At 38.0% G+C, this 13,200-nt stretch overlaps 1 protein-coding gene across 2 annotated transcripts; it reads left to right on the top strand.

The window, feature by feature from the left end:
• The first annotated feature begins 3,256 nt into the window (after positions 1–3,256).
• cfdp1 (chromatin remodeling protein CFDP1) lies at positions 3,257–12,373 on the top strand. Of its 2 annotated transcripts, XM_086072595.1 has the most exons (8): positions 3,257–3,457; positions 3,546–3,620; positions 4,014–4,140; positions 4,923–5,139; positions 8,881–8,987; positions 9,144–9,269; positions 10,578–10,739; positions 11,671–12,373. In XM_086072595.1, the coding sequence occupies exons 2-8, from the start codon at positions 3,554–3,556 to the stop codon at positions 11,765–11,767; spliced, it is 903 nt and encodes a 300-aa protein (XP_085928721.1). In that variant the 5' UTR covers positions 3,257–3,457; positions 3,546–3,553; the 3' UTR covers positions 11,768–12,373. The 2 variants fall into 2 exon arrangements, with proteins under 2 accessions (XP_085928721.1, XP_085928722.1); XM_086072596.1 differs by having other exon boundaries at positions 3,262–3,620; positions 10,581–10,739.
• The last annotated feature ends 827 nt before the right edge of the window (positions 12,374–13,200 follow it).

Genomic DNA, 13,200 nt, shown 5'->3' with positions numbered 1-13,200 from the left:
AATTATATGCAGGTTTATGATGATGGAGGCAGACCGCAGACAAAAGTGGACTCAAGTGTTGGGGTGCAGGCAAAGCACGAGTGTTGACGACAGTGAACAGAGACTACAGGCCTCTTAGGAAATTCAGATCTGCTAATATTTATATCACTTTTCCTTCAAAAATTATGGAAAACGTCATCGGGTCAAGCTTTTCCACTTTTTCTAACCAACGTCATCACGCGATGTCAAGTATTGCCGATGTAAATCTCTTGCATGAAAGTGCTATTTTCCAAAGGACTGCAAAAAGCACTCCTTTGATCCATGCAGGCTAATCTAGAGTTTATGTTTATTAGATTGTTACCAACAGTGAGACTCAACTAAGACACTAAACTTAACGTTGATGTGGAAAATCACTCAAATCACTCGCCCAAAATGTAAAGCTGCCATTTTATTTTCTTATGGCTTAAATTATGGGCTGCAAAAATAATAATTGTGATAGAGTCTGTAACATCATTGTTCATGAGTTAGCTATGTTTAATGCAGATTAAAGGTCGCACCTTTCCCAATCATTTTTATATATTTCCGAAAAAACCTTTCCTCCAAGTACTTCCAGGTCATCTCGCTTGAAAAGGATACTAGGGAAGTTTTGAGAGCTGACTGGCTGACACGACGGGCAGAGTTTATGAGACCAGGTGGAGACAATGAATGCATTAAAATTTCATGTGTTTAAAGTAATGATGCTAGAATAGACTCTGCTTTGTTTTCTACATCTTTGTTTCCTCCACAACATTGCAAAAGTTTTTCTCCACTGCCATTTTGAGGAGCTTCTTTGTGGCACACTGACAAGCGAGGCTCAGCCATCAAGGAGGCTCGGTTGAATTTCTGCGGAGAGCACAAACATTTCTGCACATTTATTTGTGAATAAAGAATGTCAACAATTAAGGAAACATGGTGGTAGCAGCAACATTGCGACCTGTGTACTTTGCTGAGCGAGAGAGAGAGCGAGAGCGAGAGAGAGAGAGAGAGAGAGACAGAGAGAGAGACAGAGACAGAGAGAGAGAGAGAGACAGAGAGAGAGAGCTGCGTGATCAGCGGAGATAGATGGAAGTTCAAGGAACTCTAAAACACGTGATTAACAACATAACATAACATTTTATTTTTTTTTATTCCTTCTGTTGCCTTGATATTGTAGATTCACCCTTTGTCCTCAAGGTAATAAAATACTCTTGAATTAAAGAAAGTTAATTTATGTTTTAAATTGATGGATTTGTAGAAACAGGGTGGTATCATCTCTAAATTGACTTATAGCTAGCGGATAGCCCAAATATTGCATTTTTTAATGTCTTCACAATTTTTTATCATAATACTGAGAATTTCAGCAACCATAATGAACAGCAAGGGTGACACCGGACAACCTTGACTGATACCTCTTTGTACATTGAAACGTTTACATATACCGAAAGGGAGCAGGACAGAACTATTAATCATCATTTGAATTATATCCCAGAAGGGATCCCCAAAACCAAAATAATGTAACACGTCCAGCATAAAAGAATGCTCAACCCGGTCTAATGCCTTGCAAAAATCCAAGAAAAGAATGAAACCATTATCTTCCATTTTTTTCTCTCGATAATCTATTATGTCTAAAACTAACCTGATGTTGTTGTGAATAGAGCGTCCTCTAAGAAAACCAGATTGAAATTCACTGATAATTTGTGAGAGACACTCTTTGAGTCTGTTGGCAATAACATGAACAAACCATTTGTAATCTACATTGAGTAAGGTTATTGGTTTTAAGTTGTTTATGATTTTTTTTTTTTATCTTTACCACGAAATAAGTCGTTGTTTCATGGGGGTCATCAAAGATTTGTTCATGATACATTCTTGTATGGCAAAAAAAGAAAGAAGGTATTTTATATCATCCCAAAAGTGATTATAGAAGACTGCCGACAGACCATCCTGTCCAGGAGATTTCCATGAAGAGAGTTGTTTAACAGCTGCATCCAGCTCAAGCAATTCAATGTCAGAGTCACAAATGTTCTTAAAGTCCGGGCTGATGGTTGTAATAATGTGCTTTACACTGCTCAAAAGGGACAAGTCTCTGTCACCAAATGTTGGTGTATAAAGCTCCTTATAAAATCTGTAGACTTAATCAGAAATAGTTTTAGGGTCCGTGCATTCGACATCGTTAATTATGAGAGCATTGATAAGGTTCCTTTTTTTGTCTCCTTTTTTCTAGACCACAAAAGTATGCTGTGTTACGTTCACCTTCTTCAATCCATTTGGTTCGTGATCTGATGAAGGCTCCCCTGGCTCTCCTACATCCAATTTAGATTTCAGATTTATGAAGGCCGCTTTGTCCGAATCCAACATTGTTTTTTTTTGCAGTAGGTATCCAATTCTTGAATTAAATTAAATTCTTGCTCCCTACTTCTTTCTTTTCCAAATTATAATGCGATCTGCCTGACCTTGAATTAAAAAAATTCCCATCTACAACAATAGTTACCAATATTTATATAATAATTAATTTCTGAAATTAAATCCTTAACCGCATCACAATAGACCTGGCTTTTCAGCAAATCTGCATTAAATTTCCAATAAACATTTCACTTATTAAATGTAATATCTGGTTTTAATTTGAGGGATAATAGACAATGATCAGTTAAGGGCACAGTGGATAAAATTATCTCTGAGGTATGGTAGACCAATTCTGGGGCAGCTAACCATAGGTCAATTCTTGATCTTACAGATCCATTAGGTTTCTGTCTAGCAGATGTCAATCAAAGAAAATGAATTACAAAATTCAAGCAAGGTGGTATTAAAGTGAGTATCTGTGAATTTTGTTGGATATCTATCTAGGTAATTGTCAGCGCTATATTAAAATCTCCTCCAAACAATATCAGATCTGTGTGGTATAACTGTCTGTATTGAGACACAAGTTCAACAATGAATTGCAATAAATTCTTATTCTGGGTGATATTATGATAACCATAAACATTTGTTAGAATTATGTATCCGTTATCAACTTTTAACACAGCAGTCAGCCAGTGGCCATTGTCATCTGCTTTATACTTAACAATATTCCCAGGGCACTTGTTAAAGCAGATGGCGACACCAGCAGATAGATCTTTTGCTTCCATGACTGAAAAGGATTTTGTCATTCCCATTGCGTTGTCCAGTAGGTTGTCCAGTAGGTGGCGGCCGAGGCACACGAGTGAGTTTCTTGAAGAAGGACACAGTGAGATTTGATGGATTTGTATTACTGCATCTCTGGGAAAGACAGTTGAACTTACACTCCGTCATGGTAGGTAGCGGTAGTGCATACCTTAATTTAGGTTGCCACCCACCTTAATTGAAGAAGAAGAAGAACAACAACAACAACAAGAAAAAGAAGAAGAAGAAGAAGCAGCAGAAGCAGCGCATGCGCTGTAGGAGGAGCGTAGTTCACGTTTTCGTTATTGTGCAGCGAATGAACGAAGTATCATTACACATTTACTGTATATGATTGTACTGGAAACACATAATTATAATCACCTTTTCATTTCATCTTCCCGTCCGTCAAACAGAAGCCGCGATGAACTATTCTGACAATGACTCTGATGATTATTTATCGAGTGAAGACGCAGATTACGTGCCATCAGGTGAGAACAGCCAGCCACGATGTAAACACGGCGTCTGTGTATTTGAGTATTTATGTATACCGTTTGGTTTTAGGTAAACTCCACCTCATTAACAGTCAGGTGGCCATAATAGATTGTAAGCATTCATGTGTTTATGCAGCTATCATTGGCATCAATCAAATGGTCTTATTCAACCTAAAGCTTTTCAACGCCAAAGGTATTATTAAAAGCTTCTAAATCTATTATTGGAACTGGATATGTACATTCGAAGATCACAAGTAACTAAATGGTGTCAGACAAAACAAAGCAAAAGTCCTGCATTGAATCTGAAAAGTGCATTTGTATCATAAATGTATTGTTTCTGCACAGTGTCACGCATTCTACTTCCATTCTTATTTTGGTGTTTCTCCTCAGATGATAATGCCAGCGAGGATGATATCAATGAGTGTGAAAAGGAAGACCCTTTGGATGAAAATGATGATTTGCCACATCCTGGCAGCGCGACCAAGAGGAGGCTCAAGAAAAAAGACAGCAGTTTGAAGTTAGTTGAGTAAATTATAATTTGTAGGTATGCTCAGTAGGATTTGCAACCCACTAGAGTTAAGATTTGATTGATATCTTGACTTCTTCATTATTATAAACACAACACTTTGTTGCTTTCATTTTTCGCTAGTTGAACTGAATGCACACAAAAGACTATCTTGCTCAAATATTTTTCACAAATTCTCTGCATTGCAGTGTGGGGGAAACATAAACTGAAGAATTTGTGTTATTTTTGCTCCCCTTTTTTTCACAAGATAAACTCAAAGACCTAAGACTATTTCTCTGTACACTTGGATAACAGTTTTTCATGATGTAACATCTTGGTGTGCACCCCCTTTCATTATACTGTGTAATTCCCACACTAGTTCAAATGTTTGGGTTCACTTGGGAATGTCCTTTTTTTTTCTTTCAAGAAAAGCAGTCACATATATGCTTTATATTCATATATGCTACCTATAAAATGGTTGGCATTTCTTAGTGGTTTTCTTTTAATGGTGAAGTCAACCCAAAAAAAATTATTACAATAATATGTTCTATATACCCACACTAGTTAAAGCACAACATTCAGAATAAATATTGTGTCTGTGGAATGTGAATTAAGTCGTAAAATCCACCCATTTTTATCCACCTCGGGGCAGCCATTTTGCCACTTTCTGTCGTGTGAAAATGACAACACAGTTGATCCGTTTTTGTTTTGTTTTGTTTTTTAATACAGTGGACCCCTAGATTTGCAGCAGATCGGTCTTGTTGCCATTTTCAGTTCACTATTATCTTCTACAGGAAGAGGTCAAGACAAGACAAAGAGGAGAGGAACGGAGATGGTACTGAAGAGGCACAGCCACTAAAGGAAGATGTGGAAAAACGGACACAATTACAGAATAATGACGAAGCTGCACAAAAGAAACAATCTGATGACCTGTGGGCTAGTTTCTTGTCTGATGTTGCCCCCAGACCCAAAGCATCGATGGCCGCGCCGCTATCTAACACCACACCGGAGGTAAATAAGTAATAATGAACTTTAAAATTAACACCAACTGTTTATTGTTTTGAAATCAATCACCAATAGGCATAATCTTTGCTGTGCCGGTCCCAAGCTACTCTTAGATTAGTTGTTCTATTGTAACTTGGAAGAATGTGTGTCACACACTAAAAGTGAGCTTGAACTGTAAACAAAGAAAAAACATTGTATAGTTTCAGTGAGAAAAGTATCAGATGTTTCTTTTTTCTTATCTCGGTTCTCCCGTATGATAATATTTTACATTACTTAGTTGCAACAAGGGAGCCCGCAGGGTGTGAATTGGCGGACTGGGGTGGTGGTTCTCCTTTTTAAGAAGGGAGACCGAAGGGTGTGTGTCTCAATTACAGGAGAATCACAATTCTCAGCCTCCCCGGTCTAAAGGTCTAATCAGGGGTGCTGACGAGGATTCATAAAGTTTCCTGCGAGGTCTCTCAAAGTTGCTCCTTGCTGTGCAGTGTGTACACATTTCGAGCAGGCACAATAATGCTGATATTGGAAGAAGAAAACATTTTTGCTATGCAGCATAATAAATATCATTTAGATATCCACATCATCAAATTTGATGTAAAGTAATGTTATTACATACAAGTAGCATAAAAGTAATTGTAAGAAATATAGAAAATGACCGAACGTGCAGCTAAACGTGCGCAGCGGAATAGATGTCCGCTGTGACTTTGCCTTATCCTTTGAAGATGAAGCTATTTTAAGCACAGAAGTTACTCAGCGTCAGTTGTGTGGCGCTATCTTCAAAGCAACAGTAGGTATTAGGGGTGTGCCAAAACATCGATTCTCATAAGAATCGCGATTCTCATTAAGTACGATTCAGAATCGATTTTAAATGTCCCAAAATCGATTTCATTTAAATTATTTTGTACTGTCTTCAATTTGTTTGTGTGTTTCTTTATTGGGAGCACTGTTCATGTTGTACCCAATTTGACCACTTAGGGGCAGTGTGGTTCCACGCGGTCTGATACACTGTTAAGTTGTAGCCATATTAGAGAGTAAAAGGAAAAAGTCACGATCAAGTTATTCCAATAAAAGTTTTTTTTTTCAGCGTGGAGCCGTTCTTTTGAGTGACAAAAGTGCTGCGAGTAGAGCACTAATTAGCGAGTCAGACTGGAGTAGATCATTACAATTGCTTGAACATCTATAAATTGAAGCAAAAATCAGTCAGTCAAATCATTTTGAATCAAAAATCGCTCTCAATCGAAAATTGATTCCGAATCGAATCGCACACCCAAAAATCGGAATCGAATCGAATTGTGAGACATTTAAAGATTCCCACCCCTAGTGGGTATGTTGGCGGTCGCCGCCCTCAAATACAGGCAACACAACAAACCAAGTTAAATTATTTGTACGATTATTGTGGAAAGCGTGCAAGCACATGTAGCATTAACAGTTTAGAGTAGACTTTACTAGCGGTGCAGCTGTCACATGATGTTTAGCACTGTACGTAGCATCATATCATGGAAATTATAGTATTTACACTTTAAGGCATATTGGAGAACAATTAGTTTATTTTGGGTTTTGCATACCCTTTAAAACACTCAAGACTGTAAACTAGTTCACTGTGGTATTTTATATTTTGTTCTACATTTGTTGAACTGTTGAGTAAAAAATTTTTTAAATATTTTTCTAAGGTCATATTTTTCATTTGATATTAAAAATTCACTTAATCCGTTATGATCTACTCTCTAGTTTCATTAGCTTTCAGTACAGATGCTTTAAAACTGGCAATTTAAAAAAGTAAATCATGTTATTCGAGATTGGACAGAATAAAAAACTAATCATAATCTTCTTTTCTTTTTTTGTCATATCACCCAGCAATGAATCTGAATGAATATTTTAACTCATTCACTACCATTGAAGGTTATATACGTCAAAAATTATTTTGAACTATTTCTATTAGTTTAATAAAAATTCCACTTATGTTAACTCTTTGACTGCCAGACGTTTTCAGAAAAGGGATGCTGTGAGTGCCAGCCAATTTAAGCATTTTTACTGATCTTTCAAGGTCCATCGTCCGACCGACTGTCCGCTTGTGCAGCTCCGCGTTTTCCGGCGTTAGCATCGCTAGCCGGTGAGGCTTTATGACGTGAGAATAACGGCTGCATCAATGCTTCCAACTGTGGCGTCAACCTCGGGAGTCACCATCATCATCATCATCATCAATGTGCATTGGTCGATGCTTTTCGACTACTCCATCGTCCGATCGAATGTCCGCTTGTGCAGAAGTGCCCGGTCGGTTGTGCTGCGCGTTTTCCGGCATTAGCATCGCTAGCCGGTGAGGCTTACTACGTGATCATAACGGTCGCGTCAACGCTTCCAACTTCGGCGTCAAGCTCGGAGTCACCATCATCATCATCGTCGACATCAATGTGCTTTTTAGTATTGATCGATGCTTTCCGTCTTTGAAAAAAATGCTCAAGCGTGAGCTGCTTGCAACCGGTCGCCATTGTTGCTTCATCAGCCATTGTCCCCTCAACACTCTAGCTCCGCCTCACGTCTTCTACTGACGCCCACCCAATCATGTCCAAAGAGAGTCATCGTTGCCATCTAGGGGCCAAAACGAGTCATTATACTAACTAGATCTGCTTGATACTTTCAGCACAGCTGCCCAAGGCTTTCCTCCACCCGTTTCCAAAAAAACCCCCAAAAAACATAGTGAACGTCTTTTAACGTCTTAACATCTTTTAACGTCTTAACGTCTTTTAACGTCTTTTAACGTCTATGGCGCCCCTCCGTAGGTTTTTACTAAACGTTATTTAACGTTTATGGCAGTCAAAGAGTTAACAAGAGTATGAAAACCTATAATGTTTTTTTTAATTTATACAGATATAAAATTTATGATTCATCGTGAGTTAACTAGTGAAGTCATGTGATTCATTACAATTCAAAATTTTAATCGCCTAATTAAAAAAAGATTATTAAAAATTAGGGGCATAAGGCGATTAAAATGTGTAATCGCAATTCTAAATGTACAATAAAAAAAATTCTAGGTTTTCATACTCTTGTTAACAAAACTGAAAAAAATGCTAAACTAATAGAAATAATGATAAATAATGAATTTATGGCAGTGAATGAGTTAATATGCCATGTTCCAATTAATGTCTATGCTGTGGAGGTGTTTTTTAACCTGGCAATAGCTAGAATGATCATCGTGAATCATTCAAAGGTGTTCTCCGCAATATCAATATCAATATAAATCTGGGACCGCTCCAAGGTGATCTGTTCGGGAAAGGCGGGCCATTTCGTACAATACTTCAAAGCTGATTGGGCAATGCGGAAACTTGTGCACGTCTACCAAACTTTTGTTTTTGACCAATTACGGCAACAGATGAAACAACAAAGGCAACATCTTTGTTGTCGTCGTAGGTAAAAAAGAAAGCACAAACTAAAATGCACGAAGCTCCTCTAGCTGTTCTATAGTCAACAAGGAAACTGCGAGTAATACTGCGAGAACACAATTAATTGCAGCGTCCATGCGTTCGTCCATGTTTGGGTTGTTTGTTTCTTCTTGTTTTCATCCCACCCCCAAACACAATTTTGCTTTGTGTCGGTGAAACTCAGCGGGCTCGGTACAAGATGGATTCTCGGAAGTTTGTGAACTCACAAATATCGCGAGAATTCACCTTGCAGTGCAAGGTTAGGGTTTTTTTTTGTAACCGTAAATGTATGAGTTTCTTGAGTTTCTAAGAAACTGTTTTTCTTTATCCTCAGGCTCTTTCTTCTGCCTCTGGTGTTTGTATGAAAAGTGAATCACAGGAGTCAGATCCAGAAAAAGTCACCATTGTTAAAGTTTTTGATTTTGCTGGAGAAGAAATCAGGTACAATATGTCATTATCTCACTAAGGACATTTAGTTTTTTTTAAACATAGACGCATTTCCTGTTTCCAAGTTTTTTGTTGTTTTGTTAGTCTTGGCCTTATCATGAATCCAAATGGGTTTTCTGCTGACTTTGACTTTGTCTCTTGCTTTGTTAGGGTCAATAAAGAAGTATTAGCAGATTCCAAAGAAGCGAAGATACACCTAAAGAGCCAATGTACAAACGAGAAGACAGTGGAAGAAAATCCCACATCTTCCAGCCAATCAACCTGTCCTAGCCCCGAGTATGAAGAACCACACAATCAGTTACAGTCGTTAATCGTTATTTATATGTTATTAGTGCTGTGCACAAATGCGTGGTAATATGGGCATTCGTTCAAGTGGGCGTGCCAAATAAAAAAAGGTAATCATAATTTGTGGACTTGGATCCGATGGTGTGACATCACTGCACCCTGCGTTTTGTTTACATGGTAACTGTTTGGCGTGAGTGCGCTTTTCACAGTTTACAGATTTAAACCATGTAGGAACACCAGTAAAGTTGACGCATCTTGGGGGTGGCATGGCTCAGTGGTAGAGTGGTCGTTGTGGGTTCGATCCCATGCCATTTTGACCACATCGAAGTTTCCTTGAGCAAGATTGAACCCGCAGTTGCTCCTGATGCTGCGTCATCTGTAGGTGAATGAGTAGTCGAACGTAAAGCGCTTTAGAAGGCCTTGTTTGTAAGGTGGGAAAGCGCTATATAAATGAAGTACCATTTACCTTCTTAAAATAGAATGTGTATGGAGTCTATACACGTGAAAATCATACCTGCTGTTCTTTTGACAACCGCACAAGTCGCCAAGCTGCGCGAGACATTTAGAAATGAACATGCCATCATTTAGAAGAAGGAAGCAAAACACGTACATGTTTGTAACAAACTAATCCACATGAAAATCGCCACAGTTTAATACGATGAATTTATTTGAGCCAGACGCACATCGACAGTCTCTGTAGCTAGCTACAGTACCAAATAGCATTTAGGCTTACACATCTAGCATTCATGATGTTTGCCACAAAGACTATTTGCTACAGTTTTACAAAACCAAAGTGTTTGAAGACTGAACCACATTCCACTGTTGGCAACAATGCAACATGTGATTCGACTTAAAATAACAACTTTTGCATATTTAGAACAATGCAATAGCAATGCAGCTGCTGGTTATTATAATATGATTTCAAATAATTGAATGTCTGGCTTGGTAAAACGCTTTGGACAGCATATGGCATAAAGCACTATGCAAGTATTCTCCATTTATTATTTAGGTCAAATTAGATTTATTTTCTAGGAATTACCTGTATATTTTTCCTCAGAAATATGTCATATTAAGATACAAATCCAACTGTAATTCATAATAATTAATATTAATGTTGTGAACATATCTCTGTGATTTTCCTAAGAGTCAACATGCAGTATACCAACCTAACCGAAATCCGTGAGCATAAAACAGATACAAACCGAACTGTGGACTTTGTGTACCATTTAACCTCTAAAAACTATTTATTTACATATGCTTGTATCAACTCTAAAGCGCAACGTCTCCATTTTGTGTTAGCAGTTCCAAACGTCCAGCTGGGATGTCCAGTTTACTGAATCGTATGGGGGGAAAGAAACCAAAAATGAGCACACTGGAGAAGTCAAAGATGGACTGGGATGCTTTTAAATACGAGGAGGGTATCACTGAGGAGCTGGCAATCCACAACAGGGGTCGAGATGGGTAAGAGACCGTGATGATGTGTAATCCCTAACTTTTGTTTGAACTAGTATGAAATAGATGCAAATCCCATTTTCCTATTTTGTGTGTTGACCATTTATCAATTGAATGTTTAACATTTTATGGGGTTGGAGAATTCATTTACATTAAATGTCTGAAAATTACAGTTACAATGGTTGATTTATGTAGAAACTTCATTTCAACAATGGTATAAATTTTGTTCATTATAATAGCAGTACGTGAAGAGTAAATCTCAAAATCCTTATATGGTTATATTTCCATTCCTGGAAATATATTGTCAACTCTGCACTTTCCAAAAAATGAATCAAATACAATTAATCGACTCACCTAATTATTCCTGCGCCGAAAGTGTAGAAAAATGAAGATTAGCGGTCTCTATTTCATTTCCTAAATCTGCCATTTATTTTTATGTGTAAACTAAAAATGCTTGAATCTTTTGCTGAACTGCAACTACCTAATATTTTGAAAACACGGGTGTTTAAAACATGTGTTTACAGTTATTCTGATGTATTGAAACTGATCCATAATCCTTGATACGTGGGCCCAAATCCAGACACCAAAACCCACCCCAACCCGGAAAACAGGATTGGAAATATCAAAACCGACAATAAGCATCCCCTTCATATTTTTATGATACAGTATTTATTTTATCTTGTTTTGTTGTTCTTCACAAGTCTTGGGACTTACTGGGCTAATATGGGACCTTGGGTATTGTATATCTTGCCATATCATGTGGAAATGTGTGTTGGTGTGATGTATGGAATCTGCCCTGAAAGTGACATTTCACGTTCACTCACCTTGATGTCCTCCTCCATTAAATACTGACTACGTTGTCAAGGCATTTGACACTGTACCTTGTTCTCTGTAGAAAATTGCTCTCATGAACTTTTCTTATCCTCTTTTCTCTGTTAAGGTATGTGGAGCGGAAGAACTTCTTGGAGCGTGTTGATCACAGACAGTTTGAGATGGAGAAAGAAGTGCGTCTAAAAAACATGAAACATTCCTCTTAACAACGATATTATAAAGTTCCTGTGTAAAGAGAGCTCCTTTGCTTCTGTGTCTCAAGTACATTTTATTATTCAAATGTTAATCGTCTGATATCAAGGCCAAGATTTCTCTCTGTTCTACAGCCTTTATTCAGTGAAGATGAAAGCCTGTTTTTGTCAGTGAATGTCAATCTGGTTTGCGGCAATGGAAAATCTACAAACACAATGTCAAGTCAACCCAGCTTTGTTATGCAGTTATGTTTGTCAGTGATTATTATGATGTGTTTGGAATAACTATTTGACTATTTCATCAACTTTAATCTTCCAGTGTACCCTCCACCTCCTAAAATTGTGAACACAGTAACATGTTTATCCAACTTTTAACAGACCTGTTACGAATTGTTAAACTGATTTTGAAGTTTTGATTCCCTACCATAAACCCAATATAGCATCCATCTAATTCTAAAGCCTTGCGCCATTTTCTCTATGTTCTCTTTGTGCTATATGTTGAATAATTATTACATGATTTGGAGACGGGTTGACCTTCATTGACACTTACTGGCTTGTTCTTGTTTAGGGCAGGAAAAGTGGCTCATCACTTTAAGATGTATAAAACTTTTTTTTTAATGATTGTTTTTGTTTTTATTATCACTTCAACAGTATTTCACAAGTACTTGCGTGCCTTTATGGATTCTCTCTGGGTAGGCCTGCCCTTACTTTCTCCTAAGGCAGGGGTGCCCGAGTTCGGTCCTCAAGAGCCCCTATCCAGCCTGTTTTCCATGTTTCTCTCCATTAACACATCTGACTCATGATCAGGATCGTTATCAGACTTCTGCAAAGATGCTAATGAGATAATCATTGGATATAGCTGGGTTGGAGGAGGGACACATGGAAAACAGGCTGGATAGGGGACCTCTGTCCTAAGGCATGGGTAGGCTACCCTACTCCTAGAGAGCCGCAGTCCTGTGTGTCTCTCTCCTCCAACACAGGTGATTCAAATGATCAGTTCATCAGCAAGCCTGATAACGATCCTAACCTGTGTTGAAGGATGGAGACGTCTAAAACGTGCAGGACTGCGACTCTAGGAGCAGTGTTGCCTACCCCTGTCCAAGGTAAATTGTTACTATTTGCTACTTATAGTCTATTAAGTTCTTCATAGCACAAATACAGAATGAATACACGAATGACTTCTGATATTTAATGTTTTGTTTGCATTATGCATTTCTTGTGCATTCATATATCAGTACTGCATTTCCAACCAAAAACTTGAATGGAAGTGGCGTAGATATTTTTTTTCTCCCTGAGTTTCAGTCATCAACTTTGCAACACAGCTAGGCAATCGAGAGACTTACTTTGTATATAATCTGGAAGGTTATGTTCAGGCCGCTTTGCTTTGTAAAGCACTACCTCTACTGCTTAGCTGTGGTCATTCACCGCTACGGCTTAGCAGCAGATCA

This window comes from Leptonotus elevatus, chromosome 4, assembly GCF_054856555.1.
Source record: "Leptonotus elevatus isolate MCC_2025b chromosome 4, RoL_Lele_1.0, whole genome shotgun sequence".
Taxonomy (NCBI): Eukaryota; Metazoa; Chordata; class Actinopteri; order Syngnathiformes; family Syngnathidae; genus Leptonotus; species Leptonotus elevatus.
The sequence above is the reverse complement of the archived record's forward strand: the minus strand, read 5'-3'. Positions and strand labels throughout refer to the sequence as shown.